This window comes from Diaphorina citri, unplaced genomic scaffold (genome assembly GCF_000475195.1).
Source record: "Diaphorina citri unplaced genomic scaffold, Diaci psyllid genome assembly version 1.1 scaffold756, whole genome shotgun sequence".
Classification (NCBI taxonomy): domain Eukaryota; kingdom Metazoa; phylum Arthropoda; class Insecta; order Hemiptera; family Psyllidae; genus Diaphorina; species Diaphorina citri.
The window spans coordinates 55,527-75,543 of NW_007378189.1; the positions used below are offsets into that span (position 1 = coordinate 55,527).

Below are 20,017 nucleotides of genomic sequence, written 5' to 3' on the forward strand. Positions count from 1 at the left end.
ACAGATTCATACAGGCTCCCACCTATGAAATGAACATAATTATGTATTTACTATCATACCGAGGAACAATATTAGATGATTTCCTATACGAACCAGTGCTATAAGCATTACTAGATAAAGCAGATCACCGAAATTATTCTACAGCGAAGGTTGCCCTGTTGCCGTGGATAAGAGGTCAGGGCTGTAAATACTACAGGGAGAGGAGTAAACACGAAACATGTGGCAGCAGACAAATACAACGAGCACAAAAATATGAAAACAACAACAAGCCTCACGAGACTCTCGAGAGAAACGTGGTCTTCGTCACGTAGGCCTTATTTCCCCCCTTCATTTCAAAATTTGGGAGTTTGTTTACTACGCAGTTTTTTATTGTGATTATTATTCTTATATTCCTTATTCTCTATTGAGGGTACATCATTGTTGCATGGATGCACTCTAATTTCTCTTGTGCAGGACATGTCCTTGTGAAGAAAGTCTATTGTGATTATTATTCTTATTGTTATTCCTTATTCTCTATTGAGGGTACATCATTGTTGCATGGATGCACTCTAATTTCTCTTGTGCAGGACATGTCCTTGTGAAGAAAGTCTACATCATTGTTGCATGGATGCACTCTAATTTCTCTTGTGCAGGACATGTCCTTGTGAAGAAAGTGGATTCAATGTCAAGAAAGAAGCCTTTTGAGGTTCATATTGATTAGGTTTGATGAAATGGCGCCAGTTTTGTTTATCTCGAGACGTGTGGCATTTGATAATTTTTCTTCCTTGGTTATTGTTCTTTTTATTGATATTGCAGATATAGACTGGTGGGCTAGACACGGCCGTAATGGTGCTATTGTTTTGTGACGAAAACAACTTTGAGATGGGATTTATTTTGTAGAATAGTATATGAGACGTGTGGCATTTGATAATTTTTCTTCCTTGGTTATTGTTCTTTTTATTGATATTGTAGATATAAAGACTGGTGGGCTAGACACGGCCGTAATGGTGCTATTGTTTTGTGACGAAAACAACTTTGAGATGGGATTTATTTTGTAGAATAGTATCTTTTTGGGAATCAGGTCGCTTATTTTGCACCTTTAATTATATATAGGTATTTTATACATATTTTCCTGCTGTCAGGCCATAGCACGACCATCATGACTTCATTATCAGAGGAACTTTATCAACACAATCATTACATTCACAAACGCTGCATTTAGGACAATTATAACAGATTTTTTCCTTGACTTTATTGCTTTTACATTTTTCCAATGATTACTTGATTATACATCATTATTGAATTACTGTGAACATGATCGGTGCTAAGTATGTCTGTGCTCTGTAATTAACTTGGTTATCTTTTTACTCGCATTCTCAGCTCTTCCCAACTACCCGCTACTTGATTATACATCATTATTGAATTACTGTGAACATGAACATGATCGGTGCTAAGTATGTCTGTGCTCTGTAATTAACTTGGTTATCTTTTTACTCGCATTCTCAGCTCTTCCCAACTACCCGCAATCTAGATTCAAGTTTTTCATTATTCAGTTTTTTGAGTAATAAGCTAATAAGATAACGCCATATTGCTTAAGTTGAACTCTGTGATAATAGCATAGAGGTAGGTACTTGACGTCAGTGAGTAATAAGCTAATAAGATAACGCCATATTGCTTAAGTTGAACTCTGTGATAATAGCATAGAGGTAGGTACTTGACGTCAGCATTCAGTTTTTTCTTTTTTTGAGTAATAAGCTAATAAGATAACGCCATATTGCTTCAAGTTGAACTCTGTGATAATAGCATAGGTACTTGACGTCAGAGGCTTCCTTGTTAGTCCCAAAGTATTATTTTATATTTCATATGAAGAAAATTGAAGATACTGAGTTACATATTAATATTTAGAAACTTATGAAATGTGCGCTAGCAATGAAAGGTCAGGTGAATCAATAGACACTTCAGGTGTGAACAAAGAATAGAAGAGAGAGAAGAGAGAACAAAAGGGAAAGAGAAGAGGGAACTTGAAAGTGGGATAAGAGAAGAGGAAGAGGAGACTGACATTGATAGATCAGTAGGGAGGAAAGAGGTAAAATTTGCTAGTCGGAATACTTAGAATACCTACTTGCTTGGAAGCGCGAAATGTTTAGTGACAGGGGTTGTATTCTCCATTCGGCGACATATTAAGAAAATACTAAAATCTACTTATAATTATTGGACTAAAAGTAAAGTTGACGTCAGAGGCTTCCTTGTTAGTCCCAAAGTATTATTTTATATTTCATATGAAGAAAACTCAAGATACTGAGTTACATATTAATATCTAGAAACTTATGAAATGTGCGCTAGCAATGAAAGGTCAGGTGAATCAATAGACACTTCAGGTGTGAACAAAGAATAGAAGAGAGATAAGAGAGATCAAAAGGGAAAGAAGAGGGAACTAGAAAGTGGGGTAAGAGGAAGAGGAGACTGACACTGATAGATCAGTAGGGAGGAAAGAGGTAAAATTTGCTAGTCGGAATACTTAGAATACCTACTTGCTTGGAAGCGCGAAGTGTTTAGTGACAGGGGTTGTATTCTCCATTCGGCGACATATTAAGAAAATACTAAAATCTACTTATAATTATTGGACTAAAAGTAAAGAAATAACATTATGGAAATGCCTACCTGCACAGGCTGCAGAAAACACATGGACTAAAGCTGTGTCAGGCGGTAGAATGTTATTCCAAAACTTTTTCGATTGCGAATAAGCACAGAAATAAATTGCTCTAGAAGGCGCTACTCCTATTAAATTTGGTACCAATCCCCGGAACAATGCTTTCGGACCTTCGTGATTTACTATGTACCTGAAACCCAAACAATGCCAAAACACCATTAAGTACTATAATTATTCGCACTCAGATTCAAATTAGGCACTTGAAATGCTCAAAAGAAGATATTTGAAAACATGTATTTAGGTACCAAACTATTTTTAATCTATAATTAGGTATTCGCACTCAGATTCAAATTAGGCACTTGAAATGCTCAAAAGAAGATATTTGAAAACATGTATTTAGGTACCAAACTATTTTTAATAGGAGGCCACCGAAAACAAGATTTTACTTACCTTGATTATTTTCTGGTCACGTTGTCGGTCGCCTGTTAAGTACGACGCGAGTTCGAATCCTAACCGAAGTAGAATCGAATATAGGTAATTATCCGGTTCCTTTACTTCCGCTGTTTAAACGGATCAATCCGGAGCGAAAGTACAAAATGTCCTACAGTAAAATTGTAAATTTACCACGCGCTATTTTTCCCTCCTCAAAATTGGGAAACTTCAAAATTCCTGGGGACTACTTTCAAATATTTTACTTACCTTGATTTTTTTCTGGTCACGTTGTCGGTCGCCTGTTACGTGGCAGGACGCGAGTTCGAATCCTAGCCGAAGTAGAATCGAATATAGGTAATTATCCGGTTCCTTTACTTCCGCTGTCTAAACGGATCAATCCGGAGCGAAAGTACAAAATATCCTACAGTAAAATTGTAAATTTACCACGCGCTATTTTTCCCTCCTCAAAATTGGGAAACTTCAAAATTCCTGGGGACTACTTTCAAAACCGAAGTAGAATCGATTATAGGTAATTATTTACTTCCGCTCTCTAAACGGATCATTCCGGAGCGAAAGTACAAAATATCCTACGGTAAAATTGTAAATTTACCACGCGCTATTTTTCCCTCCTCAAAATTGGGAAACTTCAAAATTCCTGGGGACTACTTTCAAAGGATATCCTACCTCAAGCATTGCACCACGCCCGCGGAAGGTCTGACCGTAGAGTGAACAGACTGACTAGAAGGTTCGAACTGGGATATGGTGAGGACTTGCGTGTTCAGGCGTCGCCTCTGGTAGGGCATGGACTTGCAGGTAAGCTGACTGGTGACGTTGTCCGCGCTCGCTATGGGCGGCACGCACATCTTCTGAATCTGATAGATGCCGACCGAGGATTGGAGACGCGTTTTAACCACTTCCAGCGGACAGGTGACTATTGCCGCTGTGGTGCCGGCGATTCTGAAATAGGAATTACATTACATTAAGTAGGTACATGTACAGTAGGGTGGAGTGAAACTATAGGGATGGAAATTTTTTTTCGAATTTCGAAACGCCTGATATGTCAAAAGTTGCGTATTGATGAGTGTGACTATTGCCGCTGTGGTGCCGGCGATTCTGAAATGGGAATGATAGAATAGAATAGAATATACCTTGTCCATCCTGCCCGAATAATACTGAAAAGTCCCTTTTCCCCTGCAGTCTAACCAAGGTCTTATATATATTTACTTAGACACATTATGGGAAATGTTAAGCTCGGGACACACGCTACGAAATGTGTCTCAAATTGGGCTTCCTACAGATGATGTTAGCCTGATCTGGTGACTATTGCCGCTGTGGTGCCGGCGATTCTGAAATGGGAATGATAGAATAGAATAGAATAGAATATACCTTGTCCATCCTGCCCGAATAAGACTGAAAAGTCCCTTTTCCCCTGCAGTCTAACCAAGGTCTTATATATTTTGACACATTATGGCCTGGTCTTCAGACAGATCGTTATGTAGTACTTATGTAGGTAAGTATGCAATATTTGAGCAAATTTCGGGTCTTTAACTCAACGATCTGTCGAAAGACCAAGTTGAAAGACTGTCTATTGAAAGAATAAGTTGGGAGATATGTGAAGTGTATAACAGGGTTTACAAAGAACTAGTTCCAATGATAACTCCATAATCTCTCCAACAACAGGTACAACAGACCTAAAAAACATGTCCTTGGTTAGACTGCGGGGGGAAAAGGGGCTTTTCAGTCCTATCCCAGCAGGATAAACAAGGTATATTCTATTCTATTCTACATTGAAATTGGGGTCGTTTCTGACGAAATCCCTGTGTGCGGAGTCCAGTATGTAGGACTATTGCACTCTGAAATGGGAATATGTTCGGGTGTGTCCAAACATAGTCCACGGGCCGTCAATCCACATCAACCGATGATGGATCGACGGCCGTCGACTATGTGTGGACACAACTTTAAGCTCTATAGGTACACACGCTACGAAATATGTCTCAAATTGGGCTTTTCACAGATGATTTGTGAGCCTGGTCTTTGGAAGATCGTTGTGTATATACGCGATATTTGCGCAAAATTCCGGGTCTAAATAAGTGAAATGTACGCAAAAAGTAGTACACTCAACGATCTGTCGAAAGACCATGTTAGAAGACCAAGTTGAAAGACTAAGTTGGGAGATATGTGGTTTGTATATAGGTACCAGGGTTTACAAAGAGCTAATTCCAATGATAACTCCATAATCTCTCCAAGCTAGATAATCAGTTAGATAAGAGTGAAATACAACATGTGAGTATGTTCAGTAAATTGATAAGACAGCTCAACAAGATAAAAGCACGAGGATCATGGGGTGCATTCAGATTTTCTATTCTTTCTTGAGTAAACTCTTTGAATACTTGGGTGCTTGAGTAGCAATTTACTCCTTAGGCCTATAAGCATACATACTTGAGTAATTAACATGTCTGTACTTAACTAACAGGTAAAATAAATAAGTAGGTAGGTACTTAAGTAACAAGTAGACATATTTACTCTAGTGTGACCTCCCTATTCCCTAACTATTTAGAAGGTATTGAACTATTTTGTGTTTTGGGAATTTAGGATATTGTTTTCACCAACCAACACTGATACCAATTCAAGGGGAAACTGAGGTACCTAATTAAAGTCAGTCTTAACTAAGTAACTAACTGAATACCTATTTAATGATTAAAGCTACAAGACACCATCAGGTCCAAGAAAATGAGATCCATACAGAGAATTCAGCGGTCTTCACATTGCAGCAGTAAAGAAAGGGTTGAACCACTTAAGTACTTGTACCTACTTACTAAAAGATCTACTTGGTTATGGCTACCTATTAGTGTATATAACATTTTATAATTATGTTAGCACACTTTAATAAATGTTCTAAAGCTACAAGACACCATCAAGTCCAAGAAAATGAGATTCATACAGAGAATTCAGCGGTCTTCACATTGCAGCAGTAAAGAAAGGGTTGAACCACTTACTTGTACCTACTTACTAAAAGATCTACTTGGTTATGGCTACCTATTGGTGTATATAACATTTTATAATTATGTTAGTTAAAGCTACAAGACACCATCAGGTCAAAGAAAATGAGATCCATACAGAGAATTCAGCGGTCTTCACATTGCAGCAGTAAAGAAAGGATTGAACCACTTACTTGTACCTACTTACTAAAAGATCTACTTGGTTATGGCTACCTATTGGTGTATATAACATTTTATAATTATGTTAGCACACTTTAATAAATGCTAATAAAATAAAAAAATATAGATAGCTACAAAATCTATTTATTCCATGCTATGTTAATTTATCAAACAAGTACTTACTTAACCCATCTATCTACACTACAACAAATAATAGAGTAGGCAATAGAATGTTAAGTAGGTATTTCTTGAGGCTGTGCCAAATAGGCAGCATACCTTGAGACTTGAGAGGTATATCATCTATATCTAGAAAATCAAAGGACATTGACCCAAATATGCAATTATTCGACTGTTCATTTTAAATGTGTTTCACATACTGCAATAAGAGGCATGTCAAATGGATTTTTGTACTAAAATGATTAAACATAAAGCCAAGTGTTTTTACTTACTCACCTGAAATCATTTTTAGTGTTTGAATTATTTTACTAAGTGTGTGTACCAACAAATAAGTTAATACAAACTCCTTTGAGGGATTTTTGGTGTTGGCAAAAGGGGAAAAAAGCCAATATTGGACCATAAATAGCCAATATTGGACCAGAATAAAATAAACATGGGGCTGTAAATCCAAGGGTAACAACAAGTAATACAGGGGAATTATGCCACATGATGATGACCTCCAACCTTAGAATGTGATAATTTCATACTTGATAAGGCCCACCACTCACATCCCTCATAGACCTGTTGCCTTGTAGAGAACACATGTGTGATGGTTTTAATGACTAGAATGTTTGGAAAAACTGAAATAGACAGTATCAAAGAGAAGGATTGTGTTCTGTGATGGTCCTAAAAATGAACATTACTTACCTACCTTATTGATGAGGGATTGGTAGTATCAATGACATGGAAGGAGGGAATTAATCTATATAATATATGGAATTTTGAACCCCCTGAACTGGTCCAAAATAGCAGTAAATTATTCAGAAAATATGTAAGTAGGCAAAGTACTTGGGTTATGGGTTGGTACACTAGGGATGTAACTTACCCTCCAGCAACCAAGTGGATGAAGGAATCTCTGGAGTTGACAGAAGCCATGTTGAAGATCTACATCAAAACTTCCCTATCTGGAAAAATATATCAGCTTGGAAAAAAACACAAATAAATTTAATGAAACACTTCTTAATCAAAAGGAACAATCTGTTTCACCCAGCGAAAACACGACTCACTTTCCGCGCTCGCTATGGGCGGCACGCACATCTTCTGAATCTGATAGATGCCGACCGAGGATTGGAGACGCGTTTTGACCACTTCCAGCGGACAGGTGACTATTGCCGCTGTGGTGCCGGCGATTCTGAAATAGGAATGATAGAATAGAATATACCTTGTCCATCCTGCCCGAATAAGACTGAAAAGTCCCTTTTCCCCTGCAGTCTAACCAAGGTCTTATATATATTTACTTAGACACATTATGGGAAATGTTAAGCTCGGGACACACGCTACGAAATGTGTCTCAAATTGGGCTTCCTACAGATGATGTTAGCCTGATCTTTAGACAGATCGTTATGTAAGTAGTACTTATATAGGTATGCAATATTTGAGTAAATTTCGGGTCTTTAACTCAACGATCTGTCGAAAGACCATGGTATAAGACCAAGTTGAAAGACTGTCTATTGAAAGAATAAGTTGGGAGATATGTGGAGTGTATAACAGGGTTTACAAAGAACTAGTTCCAATGATAACTCCATAATCTCTCCAACAACAGGTACAACAGACCTAAAAAACATGTAGGGATGTAGGAGGTACCTACATTTTAACAGGTTAGATAAGAGTGAAGTACAACATGTGTGTCTGTTCAGTAAATTGATAAGTCAGCTCAACAAGATAAAAGCACGAGGATCATGGGGTGCATTCAGATTTTCTATTCTTTCTCAAGTAAACACTTTGAATACTTAGGTGTTTGAGTAGCAATTTACTCCTTAGGCTTATAAACATACCTACATACTTGAGTAATTAACATGTCTGTACTAAACTAACAGGTAAAATAAATAAGTAGGTACTTAAGTAACAAGTAGACGTATACAGCTCAACAAGATAAAAGCACGAGGATCATGGTGTGCATTCAGATTTTCTATTCTTTCTCAAGTAAACACTTTGAATACTTAGGTGCTTGAGTAGCAATTTACTCCTTAGGCTTATAAACATACATACTTGAGTAATTAACATGTCTGTACTTAACTAACAGGTAAAATAAATAAGTAGGTACTTTAGTAACAAGTAGACATATTTACTCTAGTGTGACCTCCCTATTCCCTAACTATTTAGAACGTATTGAACTATTTTGTGTTTTGGGAATTTAGGATATTGTTTTCACCAACCAACACTGATACCAATTCAAGGGGAAACTGAGGTACCTAATTAAAGTCAGTCTTAACTAAGCAACTAACTGAATACCTATTTAATGACTAAAGCTACAAGACACCATCAAGTCCAAGAAAATGAGATTCATACAGAGAATTCAGCGGTCTTCACATTGCAGCAGTAAAGAAAGGGTTGAACCACTTACTTGTACCTACTTACTAAAAGATCTACTTGGTTATGGCTACCTATTGGTGTATATAACATTTTATAATTATGTTAGCACACTTTTATAAATGTTAATAAAATCTATCTACTTATTAAGGAATTCTAATTGTGTTAAGCATATTTAAATGCTTGTCACAAACATCGTTCCCTGATTATTTCACCTAGATAAATTTCATGACATGACTTGGACTTGAACCACCAACCTCCAGATCCAAAGTCCAACGCGTTAACAACTGCACCACTGAGGTTGGTCTATCTACTTATTCCATGCTATGTTAATTTATCAAACAAGTACTTACTTAACCCATCTATCTACAACAAATAGAGTAGGCAATAGAATGTTAAGTAGGTAGGTATTTCTTGAGGCTGTGCCAAATAGGCAGCATACCTTGAGAGGTATATCTACAAAATCAAAGGACATTGACCCAAATATGCAATTATTCGACTGTTCATTTTAAATATGTGTTTCACATACTGCAATAAGAGGCATGTTAAATGGATTTTTGTACTAAAATGATTAAACATAAAGCCAAGTGTTTTTACTTACTCACCTGAAATCATTTTTAGTGTTTGAATTATTTTACTAAGTGTGTGTACCAACAAATAAGTTAATACAAACTCCTTTGAGGGATTTTTGGTGTTGGCAAAAGGGGGAAAAAAGCCCATATTGGTCCATAAATAGCCAATATTGGACCAGAATAAAATAAACATGGGGCTGTAAATCCAAGGGTAACAACAAGTAATACAGGGGAATTATGCCACATGATGATGACCTCCAACCTTAGAATGTGATAATTTCATACTTGATAAGGCCCACCACTCACATCCCTCATAGTAGTAAGGAGAATACTTCCTTCTATTGCCTTCAATCCCAGCTGAGGTTTGGAATTTTATCCTCAATATAATTTGAGAAATTGACCACAATAATAGTAGTAGAGCCTACTGCTGGAGTAAAGGGACTTTTCAGTCCTATGTGAGCAGTATAAATAAGCACTATTATTATTATTATTATTATAGAAGGGAGAATTTGTCATTATCAATAATACAGAACTATTACCCCTTTATTGTTTATCAGGTACTCTGTGTTACTAGACATAATCGGCAAATCTTTGACACTAACCTGGAGGGATGCTGGAAGAGTGAGAATGTTCACACTCCTCTCACAGAATAGAGCACTCTACTGTTACATCTTACTCACACTATGGATATTTCTAATGATTGCTGGTAAGGCTAAATGGCAAGAATAAATATCTCGGGAACGGTACAAGCTAGAGACTTGAAATTTGGTATGTAGTTCACAAATGTGACAAGGATGCAACACAAACAATGGTGCAGTGGCCTTGGACCCAGAAATTTTGGTACCTATAGAAAGAAGAGTTTTAATAAATGAAGACACTCACTTTTTTGCATTTCTTCTCAATCCAAGCTGTTTTGGAAAAAAGCTATTAAGACTAGGTACATACATTACCAAATAAATAATCAAATAGACCCCAAGAAATAGGTAGGTTATGGCCTTGGACCCAGAAATTTTGGTACCTATAGAAAAAAGAGTTTTAATAAATGAAGACACTCACTTTTTTGCATTTCTTCTCAGTCCAAGCTGTTTTGGAAAAAAGCTATTAAGACTAGGTACATACATTACCAAATAAATAATCAAATAGACCCCAAGAAATAGGTAGGTTAAGTGTAGGAGGTGTTTATTAATTGTGTAAACATTGTCTGAAGGTTCACTTGACCTACCAAAGATGGGGTAAAAATGAATAAAGCATCAAATTTTAAATTTTCAGACCCTGACATTTGATATAGGTAATCAGATCAATAACCTCTATTGCTTCATTTTCAGGTCGAGTGGAAGGTAGCTACAGTTTGGAAAGCCTCACCATACTCCTGCGTCATGGAGACCGAGGTCCTATGAACCATGTACGCAACATTTCGTCCATTGACTGCTCCTCTTCAGACCCCCTCTACTCCTCGTACAACAGTTTCTGGGCAAATATATCCTTGCGTCAGTCTGCCAACCCTTTCCTGCCATTCCTTTCAACATTTCACAACTACCCCCTTGTGCCTCCAGTGAGGGGAGGGTGTGAATTGGGACAGCTAACCCCACTAGGTAAAATGAGTTGTGGATTACATATTATTGTACCCAATGGTGCAATGGCCTTGGACCCAGAAATTTTGGTACCTATAGAAAAAAGAGTTTTAATAAATGAAGACACTCACTTTTTTGCATTTCTTCTCAGTCCAAGCTGTTTTGGAAAAAAGCTATTAAGACTAGGTACATACATTACCAAATAAATAATCAAATAGACCCCAAGAAATAGGTAGGTTTTTAAGGAGTTTTGGAAGAAAAAAAGCCCCTACATGGCATTTAAATTACCCAATCTAATCTGTTTCTAGGAAATAATTTAATCAAGGTAATGTTTTTTGTTAGTTTGATTAAAATTCTTCTCTTTTCATCTGACAGGTGCTAGTCAGCTGTTACATGTTGGAGCTTTGCTGAGAAGTGTAGCCCCTACATGGCATTTAAATTACCCAATCTAATCTGTTTCTAGGAAATAATTTAATCAAGGTAATGTTTTTTTGTTAGTTTGATTAAAATTCTTCTCTTTTCATCTGACAGGTGCTAGTCAGCTGTTACATGTTGGAGCTTTGCTGAGAAGTGTATATGGGACACAGCTTGGCTTAGACAATTTCACTCTTGGTGCTCAAGATATACAACTGTATAGTACACCATACAGGAGAACGTTTCAGAGTTTACTTGCCTTTCTACACGAGTTTCTTCATCCTGATGGTAGGTGTATTTCATTTATTTGTTAGAATCACACCCTTGTGTCGGAAAATTTTCCTTAGTCAAAATTAGTTGGCCTTAAAGCAATCACTCTAAAGCTGATTGAGAGTTGTCAACCGCTGACCCCATCTGAACATGGAAAAAAAAGAAGAAGAAAAAGACACCCTTCTGATGAGAGCCAAAAGCAACAGCTGTCCAGGAGAAATTTTCAGACCCTGTCATTTGATATAGGTAATCAGATCAATAACCTCTATTGCTTCATTTTCAGGTCGAGTGGAAGGTAGCTATAGTTTGGAAAGCCTCACCATACTCCTGCGTCATGGAGACCGAGGTCCTATGAACCATGTACGCAACATTTCGTCCATTGACTGCTCCTCTTCAGACCCCCTCTACTCCTCGTACAACAGTTTCTGGGCAAATATATCCTTGCGTCAGTCTGCCAACCCTTTCCTGCCATTCCTTTCAACATTTCACAACTACCCCCTTGTGCCTCCAGTGAGGGGAGGGTGTGAATTGGGACAGCTAACCCCACTAGGTAAAATGAGTTGTGGATTACATATTATTGTACCCAATGGTGCAGTGGCCTTGGCATTGAAGATTCTACACTATAACGTAGTAAGAACTAAGAAATGTCTACACTCACCCGTCCATCTACATAAAATGTGTAACTATTCTGCAAGTGACCATCAATCGTATTTAATTGCGACAAAGATGAGAAATGTCTCAAGTTTGCCTTGCAGTGAGTCTGGCATTGCACTTTTAATTTTTGTAAAGCTTAACTAAAAGTTGTGTTGAGCTTTACAAATCTGGTCATCACTTCATCAGTCAGTGTTATGCCACTTCTACCGCAAGTTACAACTTCAGCATTGCACTTTTAATTTTTGTAAACCTTAACTAAAAGTTGTGTTGAGCTTTACAAATCTGGTCATCACTTCATCAGTCAGTGTTATGCCACTTCTACCGCAAGTTACAACTTCAGCTGAGAAGATGATCAGACCATCGAATACTTGAGTTCTTCTTGAGTATGACTTATGGCAAACATAATCGATTTAGATCATCAAACATAATTATAAGACTAGAAACAATGTGACTGATATCAACTCTGTAAAATCTGTACTTGGAAAAAATCAATGTTTGTCTGGTATCATAATAAGTAAAGACTTGTCGTGGTCAGAATATCACCCAATGATAACAAGCACATTGAGAGAACCCATGAATGACAACAAAATCACTTTATTCCCTCGATAATGGTCTAATCTACCGTGATAATATGCTGACAACTGACAAGCTTAATGATCCCTTTTATAGCCAAATGTGACATGATCAACAACTTGTGGAACATAGATAAGTGAGTAAGTAGGTACAGATAAGAGCAACATTTTGTCGGATCCATATCCGAACAATATCAACCAAATATGGATTATATGGATTATCTACCTGACGATCCTGACATAGCCTTGAATTTTATTATCATCCAAATAAGGCAAGAGCATTATCAACAACATTAGTGAATATAAAACCTATGTACATTACTATCAACAAAACCTAATGACTCCACGATTGACTATCTCATGTGAGTTAAGTGACGGATCTTCAGTTTTCTCTGAAAGAATCACCTTGTCTTTGAGTTTAGTGTTTAGACCTTGCTTTCATCTTCTAATGTTTGTGCATTGATCTTCTTAAAGTACAAAGTAGGTACACATTAGGTAAGGAAACTGAACCGTTTCAAAATCGAATTTTAGGGAAGAATCTACACCAGTGGCATTTCGTTTTCGTTTTTAAAGGTGTACAGTGGGTGATTTACACACTCATAACAGTTGTAATCGGATTCCTCTTATTTTAGAATATTTAAATGCACTTTTCCCAGGATGTTGATCAGATGATCCAAATTAGACTTCTTCTGTTTTCCGTAAAAGTTCGGCTTTTATGTAGTTCATCAAGACGCCTACACATTGAACATTGGAATCATCGAACACAGAGTATACAACTACCTATATTTATAAAGAAGACACTGAGTACATACAATAACGATAACGAGTATGTGTCTAAAGTGCTTGCCATATTCCATACATATTTACACGCTGAATAAAGCTCGTGACACTAGCGTCAAGTCTGTATGTCACTGTCATCTGGATGTGTTATACCGATGGAATACAACATTCATAACATTAAAACACGCGTTGAAGGTTAAAAATCCATTCGCACTCCTCTGCAAACGATTTCGTGACAAGTTCAATATAAATGGGACATTGGGACACATAAGAGTATATGAATGGGACACTCAAAATCAAGAAGAGATTATTACGCACTCAAAAACCAGAAGAGATTATTACTCATGAGAGTCATGGGTTTACCCTTGATGTGAAATGGAAATTACGGTCCTTGAGGGATGTCCAAAAATACGTAAAACGATTCCTCAAGTGTAGTGAAATATCAGCACGGTATTCAAGCCAAGAAAACAACCAAACCCTGAGGTCATCCAACTAAAATTAGAAGTTGTAAATCCGAACACATGGATCTAGTTAGGTATAGGTGTACATAATTATGTAAATGTAAAGTTTATGAATCATACTATTCATGAGATGAGTCAAGTGTCGATCCATCAGCCAATCTATCACAGATCCATGTATTACAACGAAATTTGGTTTCGAATTTAAGCAAGAAAAGATGTTGTCATACCGACATCGACAGCCTACGGATCAAGATGTCACAATTTTAGGTGTAGCAAAGGACACTGTGCCTAACTTCCACCCTCTGGAACACACTATCTTTTGCCCAACAGATTAAAAATGTCAATATCCTCTCTTGACCTGATACATGCAAATCAGCTAATAGCTTACGATACAAAGATGATAAAGACGTTGATTGTGCCACAGACTAGGCGACTAGTACGGGACAGATTGACCTATTATTTAACGAAGTAACTATGACATTATGCAGTATCGCAGATATAGGAATAGGACTATGATTGTATCACATTTTAATCATTTGCCAACAAGCTCACAAGTGGTTAAGTGATTTTGATCAGTAACCCAAGTAGCAATGACTTTAGTAAATTCTACTTTCATTAATGCAAATATTGTTGTGTAATTTTGAACACACCATTAGGCAGGTACATGCTTTTTTTACAGTTTTAAATCAGCTCTTTTCCTTGTTATGTACTTATTTAATACTTTCACATTCAGGTAGATTCTACCAAGCCTACAGCAGCAGCATACCATTGCAGCAATGAAATGTATATAGAACCCACACCACGAACCAAAATGATTGGAACTGATATTTTTAGCAGCTAAAAATTTAAAACGGCACAGATCTATGATGTAGGCACCCAGTTGAGAAGCAAGTATATTAGGTTCTTACAAAAACTATGTATGTAGGTATAATATTGGCGAGGACCTATCTTGATCTGTTGGTCCCAGGCTCCCAGGGAACCAATTGTACCCAGAATAAACGCAGAACGGATGAATTATCTCGGAGATAAATTAGAGCAATCTATCTTCACTACCTAAGTAGGTACTTGTACCAGTTCTATTATTCAACAACAAAATTAATGTTAAATAGGTGCACTACAAACAAATCAAGCAACAGAAAATCTTTATCTACTTTTCACTGTGCTTAGATTATGTATGTTAAACTTGTCTATGTATTTTAGATAGGAATGGCGGATGTTATTGCTACCTTACCTGTCTTTGTAAGATATACCTGAGCAATCCCTTTAAAGGAAATAAAAATTTCGAGTCTGGTCACCTTGAACATAAAAATATATAAATGAAAAAAAAATCATCAGGATGTTTTCTTTCAGAGGTTTTAAAACAATTTTAATAGAGAAATAAGACATATTAAGTATAGAAAACATTGAAGGAAAACAAAAACACTTAAGTAAATGAAAACTTAAATACAATAGAGAAAGACTTATGTAGAATAAATAAAATAAACAAGTATACCATGTTCTGATGTTCTCCTACATTGCCAAAGGCAAGTATTTCAAGAATCTCAATAAAATCAAATTCCGCTTTTGCATTTAAAATATGAAAGAGACGTAGGTATAGTAGAATAAACCTATAAAGCTTAAAAAATCATATCAAATACTTAAGGTAAATTAATTTATGACCAATATGATGTGATGACTAGAATCAAGGTTACGTAAATACTTATGTAGGTATTACACATGAGATGTGGGGATATGATAAAAGGATTTGCCTTTTTATACCTATGTATGTAGGACATGTAGGTACTATAGTGGGTTATATAATTATATCTAGTATATAAAAATGAATGTGTGTGTTTGTTCGAATAAAATACAGCTCTTATTAATCTGTCGGAGGGGAAAAATCCTTTCTTTGAGGAAATTGAGCCTAAACTTTGTACCAAGATCTTCAGTTTTCTATCTCAGTATCACAATACAAAGGGGTATAAGACACAGGTTTGAAAAAGTATTATAGGCGAACACACCATACACATTTAAATATGTATTGTATTGAACAGAAAATAAAATCACTTACAAAAGGCAAGAGGTAGCTAACGATAATGATGGCTACATAGCCTTTAAAAATGATTTTATTTTTGATGGATTATAATACCTACACATTTACTTCAAAGGTGTTCCCAAGACTAGAGCTGTCATTTGTAAAATTACTTAACTGAGCAAAAATATTTAGTGGAATTTTGTTGATGGCTTGATATTTTTTTGACTAGGTATTACTGAATATGATTAGGAGCAGGGACCTTTAATTTTTTTTTTTTTTTTTTTAAACAGAGGGAACAATTACATATGGTGCAATATAAGCTTACGTTCATTTAACTCCGAGCTCCATCCCTACTTCCTTTTATTACATCAACTGTTTTAAACATCAACATTAATAAAATACAGCTCTTATTAATCTGTCGGAGGGGAAAAATCCTTTCTTTGAGGAAATTGAGCCTAAACTTTGTACCAAGATCTTCAGTAAGTATTTAAGAGCAAAAATTTTCACCCTCAAGTCAGATTGAAGTCAATCTTGGCGAATCAGACTTTTAGAATTGATGCTTCAGTGCAACTTGAAGGACATTACATTGTTCATAAATAATTCTGTATGGGTGTCAGTATAAGTTGAGATAAGACTAGAAACAATGTGACTGATATCTACTCTGTAAAATCTGTACTTGGTTAAAATCAATGTTTGTCTGGTATCATAATAATGTAAAGACTTGTCGTCAGAATATCACCCAATGATAACACACACATTGAGAGAACCCATGAATGACAACAAAATCACTTTATTCCCTCGATAATGGTCTAATCTACCGTGATAATATGCTGACAACTGACAAGCTTAATGATCCCTTGTATAGCCAAATGTGACATGATTAGCAACTTATGGAACATAGATAAGACAGATAAGTGAGTAAGTACAGATAAGAGCAACATTGTCGGATCCATATCCGAACAATATGAACCAAATAAAGCAATGGATTATCTACCTGACGATCCTGACATAGCCTTGAATTTTATTATAGCCAAATGTGACATGATCAACAACTTGTGGAACATAGATAAGTGAGTAAGTAGGTACAGATAAGAGCAACATTTTGTCGGATCCATATCCGAACAATATCAACCAAATATGGATTATATGGATTATCTACCTGACGATCCTGACATAGCCTTGAATTTTATTATCATCCAAATAAGGCAAGAGCATTATCAACAACATTAGTGAATATAAAACCTATGTACATTACTATCAACAAAACCTAATGACTCCACGATTGACTATCTCATGTGAGTTAAGTGACGGATCTTCAGTTTTCTCTATAAACCATGTACATTACTATCAACAAAACCTAATGACTCCACGATTGACTATCTCATGTGAGTTAAGTGACGGATCTTCAGTTTTCTCTGAAAGAATCACCTTGTCTTTGAGTTTAGTGTTTAGACCTTGCTTTCATCTTCTAATGTTGTATAATTAGTAGATCATAGAATTAGGAACAAAAATCATCATAAGACCACCAGAAGAAGATATACATAAATATTATAAGTAAGCATAAAGTTATTAGATCATAGAATCAGGTAGATTAACAGAAGGTAGGCTAAGCCAGGATCATCAAAAGAAAGCCAAAGATGATATAGGAAGGTATACTTACAGCTGCTATAATTAATAATTAGTAAATAATAGAATTAGGATCAAAAACCATCAGAAGACCACCACAAGAAGATATAAGAATGCATAAAGCTAGTAGATCATAGAATCGAAAACATCAGAAGAGCACCCAGAATCTAATTTACAAATTTACCCACCAGGCACCCCCGGTAATAAAACGCACTCATACAACTTGTTTTGACGCATTTACACGTGGACATGCTATGGAATATGGACGCAAATTAGAGGAAGTTGCCAGAGAGGTAGGCTAGGCCAACGATTCCCAAAATGGTCGGTGGAGGATAGGTATAAGGATTTAGGTACATTTCCTCCCAATTCATCAATCGGCGAAAGAGTTTGCAAAATTTCCTTTTGATCAAATCTTAGAAAGTGTTTTATAAACAAGGATTTTTTTCTATGATACATTTTTCACTTGTTTGCCTTCATTTAATTAGTAAACAGCCTAGAACTTTGACGACATTGTTAAGAGATAAGTTGTTCTAGTCTAGAAATGGAACTACATAGAAAACATGAACTTCAACTATAAGTACTTACCAAATACTTTGTTGCAAGTACCTACTACAGGAAAATAACGCTGATTCTGTTCCAGAGACACATGTGCAAATGTTCACAATGCAAAGACTACAAAAATGAGAACCACTGTTAAGCTCTGGCAACGCATTCTCAGATTCATGAATATTTAATACCAGGTAAGTACGTTCGTGTTATCATATATGTTCACTTCCGCCTACAATCTTCTTGCTTTCATCAAGTTAGAAGATCCGAGGTTCCATATTCTCATAAGATGTGACATGAAGAACTGCTCTATGCTTTCACATTTTTCCTCCCATGACAGAAAATGCCGTTCTACAGGGGACAGGCAATGTCGTATATGATTTCCCCCCCATCTCTGGGGCCCCTGAATGTGTCCCCACAGGGACCCTAAATGCCCGGAGTTCCCCGCGTTATGGGGATGGGATACATGCCATCGCCAGTGGGCACTGGTCCTGTGAATCTGTATTTGAAATTTGTTTAAAATCTAGTCTTCAGGTAGGTTTTTTTTCACTAATGCAATTTTGCACAATCGACAAGGGCGGCGTGGATATAGGTAGGTCCTTTTTTTGCTCAGATTTTTCTTTGCTAAATACCTATGCTTTTCCCTAGCTAAATAAGTACATATAAACGGTAGACCACGATGCCTTATATTTACTTGGGAACTACACTGCATACATCATGAAAACTCATAATTTTAAAGCCAAATCTAAAAGTGATTCATAACAATATTACAATGCTTCCCATACCTTTTGGTAAAATTGAAAACGGAACTGAGAGACTAATAAGGAAGCTAAATACATAAGTATAAAGGGTAGACCACGATGCCTTATATTTACTTGGGAAATACACTGCATGAAAACTCATAATTTTAAAGGCAAATCTAAAAGTGATTCATAACAATATTACAATGCTTCCCATACCTTTTGGTAAAATTGAAAACGGAACTGAGAGACTAATAAGGAACCACTGATGCAATTTTGCACAATCGACAAGGGCGACGTGGATATAGGTAGGTCCTTTTTTTGCTCAGATTTTCCTTTGCTAAATATGCTTTTCCCTAGCTAAATACATATAAAGGGTAGACCACGATGCCTTATATTTACTTGGGAACAACACTGCATACATCATGAAAACTCATAATTTTAAAGCCAAATCTAAAAGTGATTCATAACAATATACCTACAATGCTTCCCATACCTTTTGGTAAAATTGAAAACGGAACTGAGAGACTAATAAGGAAATGCGTACATATGTTTTTAATTCTGAATTAGAGGTCAACATTTTTAGTTTTGTTCGTCTTTTCAAGTTCGCCTGTCAACGAAAAACCCAAATACGGTATTCCTACTGAATTTTCAACAAGTACATACTCCATTTACCGTGACTTTGTGACTCTTTTTTTTCAAACAGAGTTTCATGAACTTTTTACAATAATAATTGTGATTCAAAATAATTATCTACTTATAGAGATTTATGTGACCTCTCAAGAAAGATCTCAGTGGATGTTTTCGAAACACGTAAAACTAAAATAAAATTTGTATTAAAGATCTGTAAATTAACGTAAAATATTGTGTGAATAAAAAGTAAAACACATCAATATTAACTAAATTCCCAATATATAAAAAATATCTCATTTCGAGTGCAACACAATGGAATTTTACGATGGAAGGGATTTTTTGGAAGAAGCAAAACAGGAGACATCCAACGAAAAGTCTGAAATCCAAGCATACTACGCCAACAAGACCATCTTCATTAC

General features: G+C 36.2%; 2 protein-coding genes across 2 annotated transcripts in view; one reads left to right on the plus strand and one right to left on the minus strand.

Moving 5' to 3' along the window:
- LOC103511822 (mitochondrial carrier protein Rim2) overlaps positions 1 to 7,439 on the minus strand; it is a 42,946-nt gene extending 35,507 nt beyond the window's left edge. Inside the window, exons 1-3 of the mRNA XM_008476563.3 lie at positions 7,262 to 7,439; positions 3,746 to 4,018; positions 2,641 to 2,819 (exon numbers count right to left, since the gene is read on the minus strand). Coding sequence (XP_008474785.1) covers positions 2,641 to 2,819; positions 3,746 to 4,018; positions 7,262 to 7,311 — 502 coding nt within the window. The 5' untranslated portion in view covers positions 7,312 to 7,439. The remainder of the gene's footprint in view (positions 1 to 2,640; positions 2,820 to 3,745; positions 4,019 to 7,261) is intronic.
- Positions 7,440 to 9,508: 2,069 nt separating this feature from the next.
- The window catches only part of LOC103511823 (2-phosphoxylose phosphatase 1), a 24,390-nt gene continuing 13,881 nt past the window's right edge, over positions 9,509 to 20,017 (plus strand). The window contains exons 1-5 of the mRNA XM_026825464.1: positions 9,509 to 9,516; positions 9,875 to 10,023; positions 10,643 to 10,909; positions 11,420 to 11,594; positions 11,827 to 12,122. Of these exons, the coding sequence (XP_026681265.1) occupies positions 9,509 to 9,516; positions 9,875 to 10,023; positions 10,643 to 10,909; positions 11,420 to 11,594; positions 11,827 to 12,122 (895 nt within the window). The remainder of the gene's footprint in view (positions 9,517 to 9,874; positions 10,024 to 10,642; positions 10,910 to 11,419; positions 11,595 to 11,826; positions 12,123 to 20,017) is intronic.